The 24,468-nt window shown below is 43.5% G+C and overlaps 1 protein-coding gene across 2 annotated transcripts in view; it reads right to left on the bottom strand.

Annotated features, from left to right (window-relative positions):
• Positions 1-8,540, bottom strand: part of EGFLAM (EGF like, fibronectin type III and laminin G domains) — a 100,341-nt gene extending 91,801 nt beyond the window's left edge. Inside the window, exon 1 of one of the 2 annotated variants that reach the window (XM_033164270.1) lies at positions 7,978-8,540. In XM_033164270.1, the coding sequence (XP_033020161.1) occupies positions 7,978-8,089 (112 nt within the window). In that variant the 5' untranslated portion in view covers positions 8,090-8,540. The remainder of the gene's footprint in view (positions 1-7,977) is intronic. The other variant, XM_033164271.1, reaches the window with a different exon arrangement.
• Positions 8,541-24,468: the final 15,928 nt, after the last annotated feature.

Genomic DNA, 24,468 nt, shown 5'->3' with positions numbered 1-24,468 from the left:
AGCATTGTGGCTGGGTTGAAGAAGAAAACTAATTCAGAACCATGCATTTCAGCATCAGACCAAGGACCCCTCTGGGGCATTCAGCAATCGGTACCATTGTGGTGGGACGGTAAATGGCGTTTCCATGTGCTCTGGTTTCCATCACAGTGTTCTGTTGCGCCAGAAGCGATTTAGTCATGCTGGCCACATGACCCGGAAAGCTGTCTGTGGACAAACACCGGCTCCCTCAGCCTGAAAAGCGAGATGTGTGCCACAAATCCATAGTTGCCTTTGACTGGACTTAACCATCCAGGGGTCCTTTACTTTTTTACCTTTACCAATACAACTTCCCTGCACCCTTGTCCCATTGAGCCCTTGCACCAGCATTTCAGGTTAACTTAGGGCCATTTTACATGTTGGCTAAGTTTAGATGTTTATGAGATTCCATGGTTTCCACAGTAAACCCTCCTTCCCTCACCTCTTTGATGCACCAAACAAGAGCAATGGAAGCATCCACCTCTGGTTTTATACTACCCGTAACTATCGTTCCCCGTGGTTTCACAACTTAGAGAGCTATGCTTATGCTACGGTTAATAAAAAACAGGCCATGATCAAGCTGCGGCTTAAACCCTTGGCTTTTTGGCACTCATTATTTAAGCAAAACATAGTTCTCTGAGTCCACACACCACAAGGAACTGTGGCTTATTTAAAAGTAGAAATAGAAGTTTTGATCTAATCCTCTGGTGCATTGAAGATAAGAGGAAAAGTACAAGGCTGTGTATCAAAAGTGAGCTGCCATCAAGCCTGGCACTCTGCCGAGAAATCTTGTTTAATATGCCTGTTTGCAAATATGTGTTTGTTTAATTCACACTTTTTCATATTAAAGTTTTAGGCTTATGTATAAAAGCATAATGTGTGATAGTACTATATTGCAGGAGATTGCTGTCTTTTCTGCAGAGTTCTTGTGTAGCATTTGCACAAACTAGATAATCACTGGGTTACAGCCTATTTTAAAAATTGCTGTTTTCATGCAACAGGTGAGCCTTTCCTTTCCCATTGCAATGCTACCGCAGCTACTGATGATTGATTGATTGATTGATTGATTGACTGATTGACTGTCTTCTTTTTAATCAACCACTTAGTCATTCCAAGTAAAAATTAAACTATTTCAAGGAAATTCAAGTATATATATATTTTTAAAATCCTCAAAGTTTCTCTTAATATCCCAAACAAAATGCTTACTATGTAGGAAATCATCCTAAAGACATTAAGATATAATATTTCAATTCAAAGTATCGTTGATTTGAACATGGCCCACTCTATCCCTTCACTTGATTCAGGAAGATGAATATAGGTTATCTCAGCATCCCTTCACAACAAATGAATCTCCAAATAGAATCCGACTGAAAGGCATATTTTATCCTGCAAATTAACGAATGACCCAATTAATTACGCTGACTGATCCATTAAGACTTTTTGCTCACTTCACGGAGCCTAGGATTTGAAACTAGCAGAAATCCCAAGCAAACAGCACACCGGAATGCCATAATTTTTTAAATTTCAGAGGGATGGTGTAACAGAAAAATAATCATCTTGCAGCACCTTAAAGACAAACCAATTTATTGCAGCACCTGCTTTTGTGGTCTAAAGCCCTCTGTGTGAAATGTAACCTCAGCTGGAAGGAAGCATAAAGGGGGGAAACCCAAGGCTTAGCATGAACATGTGAGCATGTAGGATCCTGGAAAAGGAGGCAGAAGCCACTTTACTCCCCTTCCAGTCCTGCTGCTGCTATAAACTAAGCCGTGGTTTGGGTTAGCATGTCATCCAAACCTGGATTCGTGGTCTATCTAGAGGAAACAGGAGGCTGGATTCAGACAACATGCTAAGCCACGGCTTATCACACGGCAGCACAGCAGAAGAACTGGATGAGTGAAGCAGCTTCAGTCTCTCATGATACAAGAGCTTGTGCACTGCAGTCACACTAAGCCACAGTTTGTGTGTACTGAGCCTGTGACATCCCTGCATGAAGCAAAGCTTTAAATGTTCATCATCATCATTTTATTATTTGTAAAAAAAAAAAATTAAAAACCCCATCTGACTGGGTGGTTGCCCCAAACACTCTGGGCGGCTTCCAACATATATAAAGGTAAAGGGACCCCAGTCGCGGACGATTCTGGGGTTACGGTGCTCATCTCGCATTACTGGCCAAGGGAGCTGGCATACAGCTTCCGGGTCAAGTGGCCAGGATGACCAAGCCACTTCTGGCGAACCAGAGCAACGCACGGAAATGCCGTTTACCTTCCCGCCGGACCAGTACCTATTTATCTACTTGCACTTTGACGTGCTAAAAACATAATAAAACATTTTTTGAAACTTTCCTATACTTCCTAACTAAATAATGTATATATTTCTTTAAACCACCGTGCTCTTATGCAGCTCTCATGCATTTAACTTGAGCTTGCAAAGATGTTCCCAGTGCAGTGGGCCCCCAACTATGGCAGTGACCTAATGCAGTGAGCATCCTCCTCAGATGTTTTATAAGAGCATGCATTTTGCCTCCAAATCTATTCATTCAGAGTGCAAAGATCATTTTAATCTGGCCCTCTACTATTTCAACATCAAGGACCAAACCCTGTGCCCTTGATCCCTATGCAAAAGACTCACTGACGTCAGTAGGGATTCTGCTACAGATCAAAAGTAGCATTAGATTCTGAAGGCCTTTTATGTATCCTTAAGAGTCTCTTTCAAGAGCCCCAAGAAAGTTTGCAAAAACTGCCCATCCATGAAAGCCCCATCTTTATGCATTAAAGGAGCTGCTGTACATGGACATGAAAATCCTCATTGTTTAGCACCCCAGATGCTCCAGGGTTTAATCCTGCAGTCACCAAATCACAGGCCACTTAAACCAGAGTGTACGCATCATGTCATCCAGTCTGGACCCTCTGGTGATCAATATGATTATGTGTGCGTTATGTGCAAGTATTGAGGCTTAAAAGCAGGGCTTGATTTGTGCCAGGGATCAACACAGCTCAGCCCTGTGGGATGTGGGTTCAAAAAGACGTTATTTGTGTGAAGCAGCAAGGCAAAATAAAGTGTTTCTGAATATATACAAATGTACACTTTCTTCCATCCCAATAGGTGGCTATTGCTAGGCTGCACACGTCCAGAGCTGTCAACCTTCCTTTTTTTGCAATGGGAAACGGCGCTGGAATAAGGGAATTTTCCGCACAAAAAGGGAAAGTTGACAGCTATGCACACGTCTGGGATCAGGAGGTATGATGTGACTTCTCCAAGCCAAGCACTTAAAAAGAAAAGAAATTAAGTACTTCCGAATAAGCCCATGCAAGTGGTCCCCTCATTCTTCCTAAATGGATTGCAAATCCAGCATGCTACTGAAGACCAGCTGTGAAACAGTAAGAACAGGAAAGGGCTTAAGTGGTCCAAGAAGCGCATATGGCGACGCCTTCACACTTCTGTCAAACAAGCAGCCAGCAGGAGCATGGTCAGCAGGCATGAATTTGCTCCCTGCTCACCTATTTGTCAATGCATGAGAGTCATTTGAAACCCTATGCCCTTTTTAGGTGCTTCATACAAAAGCGTTACAGCATGTGATTGATTTAGGGCAGCTATCAGTGCCTTCAGGGTATCAACAGCCATTATCCCAATCTTTGTCCTCCTCTCAGTACCGATTTGCGTGTCTAGCACCCAAAACAGTTCACTCTTTTAAAAAGTGGGGGGAAATGACTGCCCCACTGAACAGGCCTGTAATCAAATGGCTAGGAATCAGGGGTCAGCAAACTTTTTCAGCAGGGGGCTGGTCCATTGTCCCTCAGACCTTGTGGGGGGGCCAAACTATAATGGGGGGGGGGTGAACAAATTCCTATGCCCCACAAATAACCCAGAGATGCATTTTAATATAAAAGCACACATTCTACTCATGTAAAAACACCAGGCAGGCCCCACAAATAACCCAGAGATGCATTTTAAATAAAAGGACACATTCTACTCATGTAAAAACATGCTGATTCCCAGACCATCTGCAGGCCAGATTTAGAAGACGATTGGGCAAGATCCGGCCCCCGGGCCTTAGTTTGCCTACCCATGGGTAAGATTGAACATAGACCTTTGGAAATGGGCAACAATCAGGGTACATAGATAAGTACAATACTGATTCCCTGGGAAAGGGTTAAGTGTGTAGGCTTATTAATTGTCAAAGGTTTTGCACAAACAGCAAAGTCTACTTGTTATTCAAGAGACATTCTCCATCTTTAAAACATAAACTTTCCTTATGTTACCTGGTGGGCGTTTCACCTGCAATAATACTAATATTGCAGCTGCATGACGGCATGTGCTAACTGATGGTCTCTGGGGAAATTATAGTAAAGTTTGGACTAGACGCAGAAGCCTAGAAGCCTCGTAGGATGTAATGTGAGCCCATACAGTAAGGAAAGCATTATACAGTGGTACCTATGCATACGCACACCTCTGGTTGCGTATCCTTCGGGTTACGCATGCGGCAAACCCGGAAGTATTTTTCCAAGTTTCGCCCCACGCGCATGTGCAGAAGCACTCTACGCATTTGCGCAGAAGCGCTCTACCATACCGCACACATGCGCAGAACAGGCACCTCCGGTTGCGAATTCCTTGGGATCCGACCAGAGCTCCGGAACGGATCCCGTGCGCTCAGAGGTACCACTGTACTGAGTCAGACCACTAGTTAAACAGCCTTCCAGGGTCTCAGGAAGAGGACTTTCCCATCATTGGCTACTTGATCCTTTTAACAGGAGATACTCAAGATTGAGCATAGGATCTTCTGCATGCAAAACATGTGCTCTACCACTGAATCTTAGAATTGTAGTGTTGAAAGGGACCACAAGGGTTATCTATAGTCCAACTGCCTGCAACACAGGAATCTTCTGCCCAACGTGGGGCTTGAACCTACGACCCTGAGATCCAGAGCCTCATGCTCTACCAACTGAGCTATCCTAGGTTAAGTATGACCCCCCCTCCCCAAACAAGAGTTTGGCTCCACAGAATCACAGAACTGTAGTGCTGGAAGGGACCCCAAGGGTCATTGATAAGTCCAACTCCATGAATGCAGCAGGAATCAACCATCATTTTTTGAAAGAGGGGTACTGAATCACTTAACAAATGTGCAGAAGTTATTGCGTGCCCCTCCCTTCGCAGCTGCTTACAAGTATCCAAATGAGTAGTTTTCAAAATGTCTCCATAAAGGAAATGGAGAACTTGCATTCTATTTACTGAAAGAAGCTGGTGGAAAAGCAAGAATGTGTGAATCTCAAATTGCAACACAGCATGCTTTTAAGTTGCATAACAGCAAAGAGTTCTTAAATACAAGAACAGGTAAGCAATGGACCAAGTGGTAGAATCCCTGTCCATAATGAAGGGATTTCAGACGATCCTGCAGGTGTTTAATGGATGCATGAAGAACATGAAGCTTAACTTTGTACCCAACAATGTACCTAATGGCCAAATAAACACCCCATCCATTTTGCACATGTGAGAAGGGTGTCTATCTGCATGCCAACATGAATGCATTGAGCTCCTGACCTGGTTAGGGTACTCCTTCATATGGAGGAGGTCTGTAAGCACGGATGTCCTAATTCTCCACATCTGAGTCCAAAGTGGAGATGCTGTCTGAATAAGTAACAGGTGCATCAACAATACTGCACTTCAGAAGAAGCATATACAGGTACTGGCGCCATCCACAAGACTGCTTTGTGAGCTCATCTGAGCTCAACATTTCCCAGGTACAGTTTAAGTCAGACCACTGGTCCATCCAGCACAATATAGCTAGGCTCCAGATATTGTTCAACAAATCTACAGCTCCCATACCAATGGTGAGGGATGAAGAAAGAGTTGGCAAACAACATCTAGAAGGCACTAGGTTGGCTAGCCAGGGTGGGGAATATCTGGCCCATGGGCCAAATTTGGCACTGCACAATTTGGACCACAAAGCTGGTTACTCCAAACCATGCCCATCTGCCCTACATCTGAAATCACATCTGATAGGCTGAGTAACTGAGTTTGCCATGGGAAATTTGACAGCACAGCCCATCCCTGCAAAAAGCAGCACTGAGGTAACCACCCATCAACTGCTGGACAGTTAACCCTGCTGGATTAGTTGTGTGACCCTATATTCATGGCTTCCATAGGGCTAGCAAAGCCCCTTGTGCTGTGTTTCCCAAGCACCTGGCAACTAGCTGGCTATAGGGTGCTTGGGGTGCATTGCACAAGTCACACAGACAGGTGGATGGGAAAACCCAGCTGTCAGAACAAGAATGGCACCAGGTGATTGGCAAGAAGGTTGCCCCACCCACCTGCCGAAGTTGAGCCATGGTCTGCCAGGTCCAAAAGTTCCCCCAAAAAGGGTTTTCAGTGACATTGCTATCTGCAAAAAGGAAACACTGATTGTACGGAAGACGAGTACAGAAGGCCTATCCAATTAACACACTGACATTTTGTACAATAAGATGACAGAGAACCTAATACCAGGCATGCATGCATTCACATCAGCTATCACTTTTGAAATGAATGAAACAGAGTAAGGGGCACCTCTCTCAAGAGCTTGTGTTACAGACTCCGTTTAGCATGGAAACAAGTAACAGGAAAAGCAAGTGATATGATGAGCCTGTCTTTAATGAGAGGGCAGGAGAAAAAGTTAATTTTTAAATGGAGTATCATGAACCACTAAAATATTAATAAGCCATAAGAAATAAGGTACTAACGCTTCTAACACCCAGAGCATTCTTGCTTCCAATTAAAGGAGAAAATGGCAAATAACTTTTGACAAAAAGCCACTTACTTTAAAAGCAGAACTTGTTAGCTAGAAGGAAGTCAGCTGGAGTAAAACAGACCAGACCACAGAGCGGGGTTTCTGCTCCTTTAGCAACTGATGTCAGGCAGTAATTCAACAGGTTCAACTTTTTCCACAAGAGGGGTGTTGATGGGGAGAAACTTATCTGGTTGAATTTCTGCCTTACAAAGACTCAGCTGTTGATTATTTGTTTTTTTAAAGGCAAAGGAGCACCATTGGGAGACAGAGGACTGGAAGATTACAAATCCCTTCGATTTTTCTTTCTAGTAGAACATCACATTGGAGTAAGCCTGACTTGTCTCAAAGCTTGATGTAAACTCTGAACTAGCAGCATATTTTCCCAGTGTTCGCATAGATCATTAATACCATAAGACACATCTGCTAATGTCTTTTCTTTTTAATGAATTTTAGTTAAAACCATAAACATACACTTCCCCCGGGAGTCGCTGATGAACTCAGGAATTTATTTTTGGGGGGGGGGGTAGGGGGAAATGACCTAAAACAAATGGATGTTCTTTCCTGCAATTTGCCTCGGCTCCTTTTTCATTTGTTTTACGCGTAATAAACCGGGGGGGGGGGGAATTGTGGGGTGTAAGGGGGGGAAAGAGATGACTCGTCCGATTGTTCTTTTCCCAACAGGAAATGGAGAAGCTGTTTTGACAATGTGGATTAAATAATGGTTCTTTTAAAGGCATGGAACCTCCCACCCCACCCTTTGCTCTCTCCCTCGACCATGCCTAGTAATTGAGATCACATGGACTCCGTCTGAACTCTCAGCCGTTCTTCGGGGGGCTAAAATGAAAACGAAACCCAAAACAGTGGCTTCCCCAGAGCGCTGAGATTTACGCAGCTGGAGCTGGTGGTGGCGAGTAGGTGTGCGAGGATACGGGATCGAAGGAGCTTAAGCGCGTCTCTTAAGAGCGCGCGCGATACTTGGGAAGGCGGGGGAGCCCTTTGTTTTTATTTGTTTTTATTTTTAACTTTTCCCCGTCCACCCACCACCTATGCGCACCACGTAGCAGGGGGAGCGGGCGCGTGCCTGCGAATTCCTTCGCACTTTTTTGATCTTCCCAAAGATGCCCAGGGACTCAGCAACGAGAGAGGGCACTGGAGTCGGCGAGAGTTTGGCGCGCCCCTTTCTTTCTTTCTTTCTTTCTTACCTTGCCTCCTTGGGATGTTTCTTCTGTTTGCGGTTAAGGGTCCGATACAGCAAGCCAGCAAGACCCAAAGCAGGCGGCGGGAGCTGCAGCGAGACCGGCAGTGTAAATCCATTTTGGCTCAAATCGGATTGGCCAGTTTCCAACAAAACACACCGGCTGCGATGTGAGGGGTAATGATTATTATTTTAAGCAAAGTTTGAGCAAGTTGAGCAGAGCGCGTTGAAGGGCTGGCTTTGCAATCCGTGGTAACGACGCTCCAAAAGATCCTAGAGATTATGGTAATCGGGGAGGAGCTTTGTGCTGGGTTGGAAGCGGGGGGGCGAGGACGACCAGTCGCAAGTCCGGCGTCTGTGGAAGCCAGACGGGTTTAAGTGGGTCTGGCACGGAGCAAACAGCACGGTTTTTACGCACGCAACAGGGCGGGGACCTGCCCTTTGATGGGATTAGAAGAATCCCCAGTAATACGGGGGCGCATAGCGACTATAACGAATGGATGAGGCGCCTCTTAACTGCCTCTCCACACACACTTGCGTCCCACTCCGCCTCCGGGATCGTCTCTGAGAGGATGGATCCAACAAGACACCCACCTCCCCCTGAGGAGCGATCCAGCGACGCCCCCCTGCGGAAGATGATCCGTCGCTCATTGCGCGCCCAGCGCAGCGCGCATTTCCAAATGCTCACCGCGCAAAACAGCCGGTTCCCTCTGGCAGTAAGAGCAGACTCCAGAGCCGTTGGCTGCCTCTTCCATAGCTGTCAACTTTTCCCTTTTCTTGCGAGGAATCCTATTCGGAATAAGAGATTTTCCCTTTTAAAAAGGGAAAAGTTGACAGCTATGCTTCCACCACCACACCCGACTCTTTCCCTGAGCCCCCCCCCTTTCCGTGGCAGGGACCCTTCTCCAAAAACACGCTGCCTCTCCTCAAACGTTCCTTTAGATTTCTCAGCCGTTCCTCCAACTGGGGAGTCGGCCCCCTCCCTACTCTTCATTTGAAACGTTCCAGTTTCAGAGGGTTAGCCAGGCTGTTGGGGCGGGGGCAGGCTTTTGGTTAGGGGCAGAACCTCAGTTTGCTACGTGTTTTTATTGATTGGGGAGAGCTGCCCCTCCCTGCCTCTCCCCCCCCCCTTGGGTTATTTTAATTCATTGTTTTTATTTAAATATGTATTTCCCCCCCCCTTGGGAAAATAAACAAATTCAAGGTGGCTAATGATTTTAGGACCATATGACATTTACCTTCAGAATAATTTAAAAATAAAAATAAAAAAAAATTTAAGTCTCTCTTTCCAGCTTCCAACTCGGAAAGGTAATGAGACTTGCCCAAGGCTGTATGTGGAATCTAGTGGCAGAAGCGGATTTATGCGCCTGGGTTTTTTAAACCACAGCCTCCCAGAGCCAAACCAAACTTCTCAGAGAGGCTTTCATAATAGTCTACCCCCTAGGGGAAATAGTAGGCATTTTCCACATCACACATGATATTAAAACATGTTTTTGAGTTTCTCTTGCACTATTTCTGCATAACTGCAAGCATGGGACAGAAAGCAGAAGCGAGCCTTAAAAATAAAATAAAATAAAGTATTCATGCTGCAGGCAACACAAAATAAACTTCCTAAGTGAAAAATATTGTTCTGAATTAAACAAGCTGAAATTATAGCACTTTTAAGGTTGCAGTCCATTACCCATTTATATGGGAATATGCCCTATTGAACTCAGTGGGACCTACTTGTAAGTAGACATGTATAGGATTGTACTCTTGTGGAAAATGAGCCGGATTGCACATCAGAAACTTCCCCATACAGTAAGGGACACTTAGTAGTTGTGGAAGTATCAACCCGTCACTGTTTGAAATGAAATTACCTTTTTTTTTCCTGCTAAGAAGCTCTGCAATGCCACTCCTTCAGAAAAGCTCACATCACTTCCCAAAGGGCATTATTAGAATTGTGAACCTGCCACTCAATCCGTAACATACTCCGGGTTCCACCGCCCTCCCCCACCTTCTCTGCAGAAGATCTGATATAAAATACTTCCTACAAAATATAGAATGCACAATCCGCTCCCATCTCTCCTGGGCTTAATTTGAAGCCTGCTCTGAGCATGCAGCTGAAGAAAGTGGTAGAGTCTTGTGGTGGTAGAGTGGGCTATATCACTTCACATGGGAGAGGGAGGGATTACATTTTTTTTAAGTTGTCTCAAAGGTTCTCCTGTTTCTCAGATCCTTTCCAGGAACCTGTAATTTGTTGTTTTCCGGCTGACTGAGAAGAAATGGATGCTGAGGATGAGGAACAGGGTCAAGCAGGAGGGGTCCTGTGGGCCAGGTGGGAATCCTCCAGTGGTTGCATCCAGCCCATGACCCAGAAGTTCCTCACCTCTGCTCTACACCTGAACCCACTGGGATTTTTAATAGCGAATTTTGACCACTGAGTTTATCTTGGATTTTGAGATTCTACTAACTTTTGGCACAGGGATATGAGCAACCAAAGGGTAGGGTTGCAACCACAAGCTCAAATACTTGCAAATAAGTCCCATTGAAATGAATGGGACTGATGCCCAAGTAAATATGGTTAGGGAATTGAGTTGTTAAGTGTCCTAGCGGATACTGAGTTAAGCAGATAAACGAGGTTTAATCTTTCCAGATGGAAGCCGAATCCACTTTGGCCACTCAGACTAATATAGCAACTTCCATACAGATTAGTAGCAAGGAGGACGATGACGACAAATGGGGGAATAGGAATGGGGGAAGGTAACATGAATCCATAGGGAACCAGGAGTGGTATTCAGTTAAGCTTTAACTCAGAGCAGACCCATTGACTATGGTTGTGTAGCCTACACATTACCAGCATAAAACACAGGTGGATTTTCTTCAGTTCAGTTTGGAGCTGGTTTCGGGGCACGGGGCAGGGAGAGACATCAAAATGCAGTGTGGGAAACAACAGGATAGATACAGAATAGATATGAATTGTGGCTAGCCACATGCGTACACCACTTCTCAATCCAGTGGTAAGAGCACACTGGATGCAGAATAAGCAGGACTGTGTACACAGCTTAAGTTATGTTCATTCATTTCAGTAGGTCTGCTATGGCTAAAACCTGTAATTGTAATGCCACTCAGGAATAGACCCCATGCTGCATGGACAAGATGGGGAAGGCGAGAGGGGGAAATGAAAGTTGGCAAGACAAACCAAGCTCACATGTGCAACTGGAGATGTGGTAACGCTGTACATTAGTGGGATGATTTCAAACTGCAGGTTTATTTTGTTTATACAAAATTAGCATACTCATTCCTGACATTTTATTTTCTATACGGGGAGTATTTGTATCAAAAGGAGACTAGACCAACCCTACTATTAGGCAAAGTGAAGTGGTTGCAGATTTGGGGTGTCGGGAAAAGGGAGCAAATTGTTGGTTATTTAATGTATTATTGCTATATTTCTGTTGACCGGGAGAGGGAGGTGCTTGTAGGATTTTGTGTCTCAGGTGCCAAAATAAATTGACCTTGACCTGAGGTAGCAGGTGCCATTTGTTAATCCCCCTTAGACAGCACAATGAGAGCAGAATTCAATAATATGATCTCCCAAGGGCCTTCTGAAGTGGTCAGTCAGCTCAGGAGCCACCTCATCTGCTGTTTGTGCGGACTAAAACATGAGTAGGGGGATGTCCCTTTAAGGAGGAAGCTTACCTGAATACAATGCCTTAACAGGATGCATTATCCTCATATAATACCTTTACATCTCATGCTTGTAACTCGACATCCCTCAGAAGTGATGATCAAGTAGACAAGACCTTTGGATTTCCAGCCCCTAACCTTCTGCTAATTAATGTAAGCTACCAGTGGAATTATTCCATCAATTGTGCTAGCAAATCCTGCTCAAATTTCAGGTGTATGTAGCAGAAAGGAATGGAGACGGGGAATAGTCAAGTGCATTGTTCTAAGCAGAGTTGTAAAAATAAGTTTGAAGAGGGAATGAAGAGCAAGAGATCCGGGGTCTGGTACGAAAGGGCTAGGGTCTGGGCCTCCAAACCATCTTATAAAAACACCCCTGCAAGCCAGTAAAAATTGAGTGCCCACAGTATTTTTGCAAGGAAGGATTGGGGGGGGGCAGGACTGAACAACCTGAACACAGTCCATGATCTCACTGGCCAAAAACACACCATTACAATCTAGCAGGCTCTACCAGGTCCTGTGGGCACCAGTCACCACTGACAATAGCACAAGAGCTGCCTTTCATCTCGGTATGTAGGCAAAATGCTGAAAGGGACAGCAGCCATCTGATCGCTACCGTAGTGGCGATTTTCAAACGGTAGAAGAAGAAGAAGAGTTTGGATTTGATATCCCGCTTTTCACAACCCGAAGGAGTCTCAAAGCGGCTAACATTCTCCTTTCCCTTCCTCCCCCACAACAAACACTCTGTGAGGTGAGTGGGGCTGAGAGACTTCAAAGAAGTGTGACTAGCCCAAGGTCACCCAGCAGCTGCATGTGGAGGAGTGGAGACACGAACCCGGTTCCCCAGATTACGAGTCTACCGCTCTTAACCACTACACCACACTGGTACAAGAGGTGAAATATTTTACTGCTGAGGTTCCTGTGGGAATACACTCCTGGTGTTTGAAAAGCACTAATTCCCTAGGTGGCTGCACACAGATCCACTTTGCAAGGCTCCTAGGGAATGTTCACAGCATTGCTCCAGCAGGGAATCCAGCTGGCAGCCAGATCCAAACACAGAAGTGATTGCACTGCACAGAAAGCTGTGTCGAAGCGGAAGTCTCCTGCTATTCCCTTTCCACAAAGTAAACAGCTAACCGTCTTCCCCTCTCACTTTTAAGATGTATAGCTGTAAACGTGGTGATCATTTTACTGCTCTGCAAATGGATATATATTTTCCTGCTCCAAGTTGAATGCAAAAACAAAGAAACAAACCTGATCTGGCCTGTTTCCAACAGCTTGGTGGAAACTGTTGAAGCAGGTACCTGTTGGCTACTACCTGTGATGTCACTAACCCATCTCTGCCACAGCTCCTTAATCACAACTTTTTAAAAGTTTCCCCTTTTGGTTGTCATCATAAAGAAAATCACTGCATGAACAATTGATGGGGAAAACATTAAGCTACCCTACACATCATATTTAGAGTGGAACCTCCAAAAGCAGATTAAATTGTAGGACAGACATTTCGGTACACAAAACTGATTCAGGCTAAAATGAAATACAAAAGTAGGTAAATCAATTTATAGTTAAAAAGCTAGTCCCATCTTGCAGGCTGTAGTGGGCAAGGGACAGTTTCAGGCAAGAGATTTAAGGCAAGGGACATCTCCAGCCTGAGACTGAACCTGGCACCTTAGGCCTGCAAAATGGATGCTCTACCACTGAGCCACAGGCCTGGTGAGATGTCTGTAGAATGAGAGAAAGGACAGCCACCACCACCCCTCAAAGCAGCAGAAATATGACAAAAACCCTGTTCCCCACCTGTGAGGACCCCCCCCCTTTGATAATTTTTGAATGTGATTTATTTCCTTATCAATTGATGGGAGAAGGAGCAGTGGGGAATGCAGGGAGAAAAAAAATCACAGCATTAGTCAACACTGACTGGCAGGGTTTCAGGCAGAAATCTTTCCTGGTGCTCCCTGGAAATGCTAGGGATTGAACCTGGGACCTTCTGCATGCAGAGCATGTGGTCTGCCACCGAGTCACAGCGAAACAGCAGCTCAAAAGGTATGTTAACAGGCTTCTCCAAGCCTTACTGGTATAGACTCCCTGCCTCACAAACCTGACTCATAGCCTCTGAAGTTGATGCATGCACGACCTTCTGTCTGGCTACATTAGGGCTCCAAAAATCATTGCACAGGAAATGCTAGTGCCATTCCAGAAGTCGGTGCGTTTCCACAGTGCCAATTAAAATACCAGCATTTGTAGACGCAAACAGCAAAAATATATTTAAAAAGAAAAAGAAGGAAAGAAAGAAGGAAGGAAGGAAGGAAGGAAGGAAGGAAGGAAGGAAGGAAGGAAGGAAGGAAAGAAAGAAAGAAAGAAAGAAAGAAAGAAAGAAAGAAAGAAAGAAAGAAAGAAAGAAAGAAAAAGAAAGAAAGAAAGCCAGAGCTGTATGTTTGGGGATGGAGTGATACCAGTTACCAAACCCCCTAATTTCCTTTTCATACTGCAGAGTTCAATAATGTTTTTTCATAAAGCATTTTAAAAAAATATGCTTGAGCTGTTATCCGGCTGCATATTAATTGCTTTATTTCAGCGCTGTACACCTGGTTTTATCCTTCAATGTTTTGGAAACTGTTTGCTCTGGAAGGGTTTGCTTTTAATCCCACACAACAGGATATTTAGTTGAAAACAGTCCGGCAAAATCAGGAAGTCTTATCCTGTGGGTGGCTAAGTGAGCAGCCTGTGGCTCGAAAGAAATAGCAGTGTGTCCTGCAGGCTTACAAGAAATTTCATTTTGTGACGGATGGAAAAACAGGCACATCTCTGTCTTGGGAAAGAGCTCCGTGAAAGAACTGTCTGAGTCAGTGCTATAAACACAGGTGGAGTTTATCTTACGCTATTCGTTGCACTAAAGCACTGAGAGTAAAACAAAACAAAAACTATTAGATGAAATGAATTAGTCACTCAAGCTCAGGCACAAAAATGGGGAAGTGGTTTTTGAACTTCCTAGCTTCAGGGAATCTTCCACATCCAACTTGTCAACCTTTGCGTATCTGTCATGGATCCCCTATATTTTGCAAAGGATTCTGGGGAATGCTCTAGAGAAGGAGTGGAGAGCACTTTTCAACTCATGGGTTGCGTTTACTTCTGGGCAATCTTCAGAGCTGGGTGTGTCACCCAGTGATGGGTGAGCCCACAGAAAATAAAGGGAGTGGAGCACTGAATGTAGTACCCCCCCACACACTTTTATATGGTAGTTTGTACCGACACATCTCCCAGGACACCCAATGTTACCCAAGTCATGAAGGATCAGCAATGCAGCATTTCCTACATCACCAGCGTAATGTGAGGGGGGGGGGTAGGAGAATGCTCTCAGCAGAAAGCAAAAGATGCAATTCAGGTCTTTGCAGAACTTAAGGTCCCTAATAATAGTAAGTCTCTTGAGAAGCTTTAGAGTTCTACTGTCATACATTAAAAGGTTGTCTTTATTTGTTTATTTTTAAAAGAATCTGCTGGTACAAGTCCACTGTTTACCTCTGGGACCAGGCAAGGAGAGAAATAAAATCAAAGAATGATGATTCCTAGGTAGATGCAGAATATTGTGTCTGTAGGACCTGAACTTGGATATGCCAACAGCAATGAAAAAAGGAAGGTTCAATAAGCTTCAAATTAGTTTCATCCAAAGCACAGCATGGTACCTTGGATATGTGACTCAAAAAGCAAGCTTCTGTCTGTTATTTCTTCTTCTCGAGCTGCATTTGGAAACCTGTAAAGAACTGACAAAGTGTTTGTTGTTGTTGAGGGTTTGTGGGGGGGCAGTTAGATGAGCTTAACTTTGTTATTTACTTTTCTTGCTTTGGAAACCAATTTCCATTTTCCAGAGTTCAAACAAAGCAAAGCCGAAATAAATGTCTCTGTGTAAGGAGTCCCTTACGTCCAGAATGCTGGGTGAAAGAGCTCTGTTCCTCCATTCTGAACAGACGACAAGGGGCAAACCTCTTTCCTCTCCCTCCATTCTCTTACTGCCCCTCCTCAAACTGAAGAAATAGGCTAGTGTACCAGCAAGAGTTCCTGACTCTGTAGCTCTTAGAGTTAACAGCAAATTCAGTTCAGGAGATTGTTCCCACCATTGTACAGCCTACATCACAGCATGACCTGAAGGTTTTATACCAGTTGTATTCGATTTTGGCCACAAGGCTTAACATGTCTGATAGCCTCTGTCAGTCATCTGTTAATCACTCCTCATTGCTGCTAATCACCTACCATTGCTAGTGGGTGGGGAAGGGTTAGGCTTAGATTCCTAGTGCCAATCCTCCCCTGCAAATTACCAAATGCCCTGCATTCATGTTACCTTTGCAATTATGAATTTGGAAATACATTTTTACTAGGGTATAATGCAGTTCTGCCCTCAAAGCAGCTTAAAACTCTTAAAACTATCATAACAGTAGGACATTCTGTAGACACAGTAGTGCTGGAGTTTATATGTGATGGTTGCAGGTTGTTTAAAAAAAAAAGTTGGAGGGTCCCAAAACCCAATTCCTCTAAAAAGGCCAGGCAATTTGTAAGACAAATATCACAGCTCGGGATGACAGAAAACTCCATTCTAAATGGACTTAGGAGCAGAAACAAACTGTAGTTTGCTTGTTGATTGGCAGTCAATAACAAAAGTCAGTCGAGCAAACAGGATCTGTATTAGCTGTTAGTTTTTTTAAAAAATAATAATAATCTTAATTATACGTAAGTATTGACTCCCCTCCCCCATTTTTTTTAAAATGTCCTTTGCAATGAAATGAATGGTGTGGAATTATGTAATTAATGACATCACAATAGGCAGCAAGGGAAATAATGTGGCTTTGGGAGGAAACCAAACTGCAGCAGAATTGAAACGTCGGTGACAAATATCAGCCAGAATAGAAATCACTGCCTTCTTCCATTCATAATCATAGCCCATGCAAATGCTGCAGGTATTTTCCTGAGATGTGTCCTCTCCCCCCCCCCCCCAAGGTCATCATCATTTTAGTGCGAACATTCATCATCATTTTAGTGCGAATTTCTAACATGCACATTTTTTGTATGCACTTTAGCCTATTATACAATTTTTTGCAAAGCAATTTTCCGTAGTATAATGAATTTTTGTATGTCATATTCAATACCATATGCATTTTTATTCACACTTTACCCGAGCATATGCATTTTTTTAACATATTACTTGGCGGGAGGTTAGAATGCATTACAAAATTCAGAGAAATGCAAATTTTGAAAGACGATTGTGTTTTGGTACTTACATTGTTTCAGAAACTGATTTAGATAGGTTCGGTGCTTTTTTCTAAAAAAATATGTTTAGGGGTACTCTCATTTTGACTCAAGAAAAATCACCATTTTATACTTCAAATTGGGAAAAAGTAATACAGTAAATGGACAAAAGTACAAAGATTCACAAAATGTTTAGGGGTATGCGTACCCCCAGAAAAAAAGCACTGGATAGGTTTGACTTTAAATGTGGACACATTCAGATTTCTCCCCCATCCCTACACCATGGGAACACTGCATATGCATGTTCCCCCAGCAGATCTGTTCCCAAGTAAGCAACCTAAGTTGAGATACTCCTGAGTAATCTTTCTGCTCCTCTTTGTGGGTGAGATTGCAAAAAGCCACCGCAGAATTCTGGGGAGGAGGACGACTGTGGTGGGTTTGCCTTTCTCTTCTTCTGAAAAAGAGCCACATTCTGCCAATACCCACCCACAGTGGCCAATTAAATCTCTCCTTTCCTATTTTCCATACCCACAACATGCATGTGAAAGCAGAAGGTTTTTCTTTCTAGCAATTTGAGTATTAGTTTACCCAATGAAATCTTCACCTCATTCTGTTATGCCAAGGAACTAACGATTAAAACATCCCATAATTGGGTGTGAAGGCACAAGCAAACATCACTAAGTTAAAGCTAAGCAGGTCTGCATCTGGTCAGTGTCAAGATGGGTGACCACCAGGGAACCAGCCTTTGGTTTCAGGGTGGGGGAAGAGGTTGGATATAAACGAAAACAAACAAAATACTCTGCTAAAATATTTGAATTAATTGTAACCTGGCTGAAACTGGCTTTTATTTATTGAAAGTACCAATTCATAGGCAAAACAAAATAGAAAATTCTTTCCAGTAGCACCTTAGAGACCAACTGAGTTTGTTCTTGGTATGAGCTTTCGTGTGCATGCACACTTCTTCAGATACACACTTCAGATACACACAATTCATAGGCAGTTGATACACACAATTCATAGGCAATTGGGAAGCTCAAAAAAATGATTTTACCTATCCCAATAACAGTGGCCAGTGGGGTTGATGGGAGTTGTGGTCCAAATTACCTGGAGGGCACCAGGTTGGGGAAATCAGATATACTGAAACTATTACTATCCTCGTCCTTTTGCACCACCTGGACCCCAGATGGACTCTTCTGATGTGAGTAAAGAAGCGAGATTACCTTGGGTTGCTGATATGAAGTTTTTGAAGAAAAAAAGAGGAAAAGTAAATGCTTTCCTAGGTTCTACTTTCTGAAAATGGGAAAAGTAAAAGGTTTCACAATTTCTTCACCATGTAATCTTATCTCAGTTCTGTCAGTAACTTAATGGTGTATTGATTAGATCTTGCAACCAACTATTTCTTTTTAAAAAGGCATTATTACTCTTTTGAGGCAAACATGAAAAACTACTTTTTATAAATAAAAAAGGTCCTCTTTCAGTTTTATGATATTTCAAAAGCTTCTTGGAGGCTTTATCGGGTTCCAGGGACAGGCGGAATTAACTCTACAGTATTCATTTTATGTTTCGGAGAGGGCAAATTAATCTTGGACAGTAGGAGCTCCCAGCATTAAGATGGAGAGGACCACAATAGTATGTCACAAATGTACAACGGTTATTTGAAGGCACTTATAATTAACGTAAAGGAGATGACAGGATCTCATTTTTTTGTCTTTGTACAGTTCATGGTGGGGCTGGACATATATTAAAAATGTCCTGGTATAATTTTGAAAACAATTGTCCATTCTCAGAGGGAGAAACTGAAGTGTGTGCCGTACTGCCTCTTGCAAGGTGCAAGTTGACACTGGCAGAATTTTGCATTGACAAATACAGCAACATTTCTAATAATCAAGCACTCAGAGCAACACATTTAGATGCCGAGATGCAAGACATTGCTGAGTGAACCTACTAGTGAAACTATTGATTTCTGAAGGACATGGGAAAAGCTTTGTGGATTGTAAAATACAGAGGGCGGCAGGGAGATGGAGCATAGGAAATTGCCCTGTAATGCTGATTCAGACTATTAATCCTTCTAGACCAGCATTATCTACTCTGATCAGCAGTGGCTCTCCGGGGTTTGAGGAAGATGTCATTCCCAGCACCTGTATTTTAAGAGGAGATGCCAAGGACTGAACCTGGGACCTTCTAAATGCAAAGGAGGTGCTCTGCCATTGAGCTGTAGCCCCTCCACATGCTTCTCTCTCCCCCCCCCCCCCGTCTATAAACTATTAAAGGTACCATTGCAGTGATGCTGCTTGTGCATTAATGAACTGCACACACACCAAAGCAACATACATATAGGCATTTTCCATTTCAGTGTCAGTTAATTATACTTAACAGGTGGAAAGTGGAGGTAGAACAAGCCTACGCACCTAGGCATCCCCAGATCCTGGAAGGCTGGGTGCCAGCACGGGGTTTCTCAACCCAGAAGTCCATGCTAAAGTGTGGGTTTGCAGGGGGTGGGCCATGGGAAGCCAGGCATCATCAAGGTGGAGACCTGAAGCCCTTTTACTTGGATGTTACCCCTTCACAGACCTAACATATGGACAGAGTTGCAACTTCTTGTTTGGATGGGCAATAAACTTTAGAGGGATGGGAAGAAATGCTTAAAATGGTCTTGTTCTCTTGGAGGGGCCCACTCAATAACAAACATTCTGGAATTCGATTTGGCCTTCCTGTTGTTGAAAACACTAAAACATAAATGAGCACACATATTATAAACCTCCCTCGTGCCCTCTAAGGAATAGATTTGCAGGCTGTGCTGCAGGACTACGCCGTAAGTATTGTTGTCATGTAACGTATATAAACTCCTTCTTACTTTAAGGGTCTTGTACACTGTGTGTGTTGGTTTGCTTCACCGTTAACAACAACAATTTTAGGACCTTGAGGTTTTATAGAGAGCTCAATATGCGCACAGTACATTTTAACATAATAACTAATAAAAGTGATCGCTACAAATGATAAACTCTGATAAAACTCTTTCAGAAACAAAAAGTTCATTACCCAAAACAACCTGCAGGCAAATGAGGGCACGGGGGAGGGGGAGAGAAAAAGAGCAGCCAAAACAGGAACAAAAGTGTGTTTGTGGTGGGGGAAGTGGAATAAGAAACATCCCTTCCATTGCCACTCAAGTGAGGTGGGATTGAAGCAGTGGCGTAGCAAGGTCAGATGGTACCCGGTGCAGAAAATTTCTTTTCACCCCCCCCCCGCCCACACTGAAATCTAGTTGGACTCCCAAGAGACTGCAATCTACTCACAGTATAAAAAGATTGCCTGTGATCTACCCATTGTCGCTGCCAGGAGTTGTTGAGCTTTTTTAAGGGGCTGGCCAAAGTTGTTGAGCATTTTTTGCAATTGCAGGGTTTGGGTCCAGAGTTCCCACCACCCTCCACTTGTTTGCTTGCCTGCCTCCTTCGCGTCCTCTCCCTGCATGCCTCCTCCGGCAGCCAGGGAGCACGGGGCTGTCAAAACGAAGGGGGAAAGGGGGAACTCCGCAGCTCCCCCCCTTCCCCAGACGGATTGGCACGCCAAATGTCACCCCTCTTGGAGATTACACCCGGGGCGGTCGTCCGCCCCCACCTTGCTCCACCCTTGGATTGAAGGCTGCACTTAAGAGGCAGGAATAGGAGAATAGTAATCTAGCCACATTTCCGAGCGCAGTGTGTAGAGAAATGAGCGTCAGATTACAGTTCTGCTAATATCCCCATATTCTTTATTCTAACCCTGGTGAATACTGTCACCAATCATTCTGGTCTCCTGTTAGGCTATTGTGAGCTGATATTTACATTTTGGAACAGAACTGATGTGCACTTGTGTAACCCGTTTCTCATTGGATCAGGTATACCGGTATTCCTACATTCAAAGATAAATAAGGGTGCCCCCAGGAGGAAATGAACTGGGTGATGTAGTCTTCGCACAGTGACTTTTCCCAACTTTGCACAGCAGGATTTCGAACGCGCACACACCAAAACTTCCTTAAAGCACATTCAATTAATTTCTTTTAAAGGACTGTAATTTCAAAGAAATCCATTATTCACAGAGACAGATTGCTAAACCACATAAGCTGGGGTCATATCCCCCAAAGCTATTTCAAATATACAGAGTGATCTGGTGTCAGAACAGATGAGAACTGATATCTGGTGTCAGAGTGGAGCCCCTCATCGCGTACAGCTCGCTAGCGTTCTAGCAACTGCCTCAGAGGCTGAAGTTAGCAGGGAGAATTAATCCCCTTTCATCCCAAGGGGATTTGTGGAAGGTCAGAGTCAGTGCAGATATATGATCATCTGGAGGTTAAGCCAGAGGGAGTTCTAACACACTTCCCTGCTGGAGACTGGAAATGGCCAACACACCGTGCACAGCCTAAAATGCAACATAGAAGAGTGTCTTGCTTGCTTACCTTTTCCGGAGGGTCATTGTTAGGGTGGGGTGTTCGTTCCCTTGCCCCTTTGTGTCAGCAGCCTAAATCTTCATTGGCTTTTAACCTGGAGAAGTACGCAATATTCTGATGCATCTTAAAACTGAGAAGTCATTCGCACCGAGTTCAATGGGAATCATTCCTTGAAAAATCTGTTTAGGATTGGGGCCTTATTTTTTTCCAGGCATTTGCACAAGCATTTGGACAGCATCTCTTTTTAAAATAAATAATAATAATAATAATAATAATAATAATAATAATAATAATAATGTTTGCATTGAAACTTTTCGACATACAATAAAAACCAAACTAATCTAAATAAAAAGAAAGAAAGTAGGAAACAAAAAAACGAAGAGAGAAAGTGGAAGGGAATAATAAAAAAATAATACAAAGCCATCTATCAAACATAGATCTTATCCCTTGTCCCTTTCTTGTCCCAGCCTCACAATGGGCATTTTGGTGTAAATATAATAGAAAAAAATATTATATTAGGAAAAATTGCTTTTTAAAAAATGTATACCTGGAGAGATGTTCACTAAAATGCAGGTGAACTTTCATAACAACTTTTTTTAAAAAAACAAAAAAAAAACTGCCAACTGTTGTAGAATAGTAGAGATTATTGTATTTTAATATTTTGTTGGAAGCCACCCAGAGTGGCTGGGGAAGCCCAGCCAAATGTGTGGCGTATAAATAATAAATTATTATTATTATTATTATTATTATTATTATTATTATTATTATCATCATCATCTGAATTTTAAACTAGAAACCTATGTGGTAGACCAAGAACCCTCCCTTTGAAAATCACTCCCAGAGAAGTAAGCATGGCTGAATGTCTTATGAATTTCAGTCAATTATTTTTATTTTATGTTTTTATTGTAACACCTTTGGGGAAGGCTGTGATTGGCTCCAGGTCTGCCAGTGTGCTTTATGTCTGAGTGGGGATTTGAACCCTCTCACCTCCCAGACCCTAGATTTAGAGTCAGACCTTCCTTGTTAGGGAAGCACACAGTTTCCTGGCGGTTTGTTGTTGCTGTTTGATTTTGTGTGTTTAAAACATGCTGGTTCGGTTGATTATGCTATAGGCATTTAATCTATGGTTTTAAATTGTTTTCTATTCTTTTAATGTTAGCAATGTTGCGCTCCACTGCGGGAGCTCTTGTAAGGAACGTAAGCAAGCAAACAAGCAAGCAAATCACTCTCATTTTCCCATAAGGAGGTCACCGAGGGTCATAACTTCTCAGTGGTACATACTGCCAAATCAAGTTATACTAGTAATTGTTTACTGTCTCCCAACCCCCACTCCTTTGCTTCTCCAAGAAACCCTTTTTTCTGCTTTAGGAAGGATGCACATACAACAGATCATCTCCTTACCCTCTCTCAAAGCTGCTTCATACTGAGACAGGCCATTGATACATCTAGGTCCGTATTTGGTCGACACTGACTGGCAGCAGCTCTCCAGGGTTTCAAGCAGGGGTCATTACCAGGGATTGAACCTGAGACCTTCTGCATGCAAACCAGATGCTCTCCCACTGAGCTACATTCCTCCCCTTGTTACTGAGATGCGTCCGATATACCAGATTCCCCAGCAAATCTGAAATACAAGAAAAGGAAGATCTGCACTGAATAGACTTATGGACTACGAAAGGCCAGAGAGCTGTGGGTGGCCAAGCGGTGCAGACATATCAGTAATTTTAGGTAGGAACTTAGACATATGGAATTCAGCTCCCCAATATAACGTGCATGTAGAGAGAAGAATAGAGTTGTGTATTTGTGTAAAGAATAAACCGATTACAGGGATGGAGGCCAAAGGCACCTCTTTCCTAAAGGATGTACCCACAGTTTATCCAATCTATTGCTAAATCCAGAAAGCAAGCTGAGTAGAACTTAACAAAGTGCCTTGGGAGTAGATGACCCTGAATAATTCAAGCTGGTTCCCCAAGCCAGCACCCTGCCCCCCAAAAATCTGTCAGCATTTCATGGCCAATGAGCACATTTAAGTCCTCATTGGAAATCTTTGGGAGAGTCCTTCAGCTCCCCCATCCCCCGCAAAGGTTTTTTGGAACTTTTTTTTTTTTTTTTGCAAACCTTTGGATTTCCCAAAGCCAGTTGATAACTCCTTATGCCTCAGTTAAGTAAGAGGGATGGTATTCAAATCAGTTTGCATTGAAATGTTGTTGTTGTTGTTCAGTCGTTCAGTCGTGTCCGACTCTTCGTGACCCCATGGACCAGAGCACGCCAGGCACGCCTATCCTTCACTGCCTCCCGCAGTTTGGCCAAACTCATGTTAGTAGCTTCGAGAACACTGTCCAACCATCTCATCCTCTGTCGTCCCCTTCTCCTTGTGCCCTCCATCTTTCCCAACATCAGGGTCTTTTCTAGGGAGTCTTCTCTTCTCAAGGGAGTCTTCTCTTCTCACATTGAAATGTGGACTTGCCCAATTCATGAAAGCTTAAGAAATAATGCAAAATGATGTAAAAATCTGGAGAACCAATTTAGATTGGAAAAATGAGAAACTGAAATTGGCATAACTGCATCTTTGGTGCTGTTTTAGTTGCATATGTGACATCACTCACACCGTAAGCATCAGAAACATCAGGATGGAGGCCCCCCCCCATGGCTTCAAAGAATCCCATTGGTGACAATCCCTCCCCCCCCCTTTATCAGCATTGCCCCTGCTTCAGGTAGTACACAACTTAATCAATATGAACAGATTATGAACAGGATGCTCCTCTTTCATGAATACATTCTGACACAGAACCATTCATTAATTGTGTTTGCTTGAAGCCAATACTGCTGCTCTCAGCTAATGAGCTGATTTAAGTGGAGTTTACACATTCATGTTGGCACTAATAACATGAAGGAAGTCATACTTCCACTTGTGTCCCTGGTGAATGGGCTGAAAAGAATACTTTGGGGCACGCCCGTGGAAGTAAGCTCTGAAAGACGCTGCAGTTAGAAACACGATCAGTCTGATGCTATGGTACCAGCAAGGTGCTGTTGTAGCTGCTTGCATCCTATCATGGATGGTAATAGCTTACCCTTTATAATGTTTCCTCCCCAGCAGAAACTCAACAGTGCAACACAAATGATGAAATAATAAATCCTGGAGGGACAGAGGGCAGCTGGCTACAGCTTCAGCAAGTGGGC

Source organism: Lacerta agilis, chromosome 11 (genome assembly GCF_009819535.1).
Source record: "Lacerta agilis isolate rLacAgi1 chromosome 11, rLacAgi1.pri, whole genome shotgun sequence".
NCBI lineage: Eukaryota > Metazoa > Chordata > Lepidosauria > Squamata > Lacertidae > Lacerta > Lacerta agilis.
The sequence above is the reverse complement of the archived record's forward strand: the minus strand, read 5'-3'. Positions and strand labels throughout refer to the sequence as shown.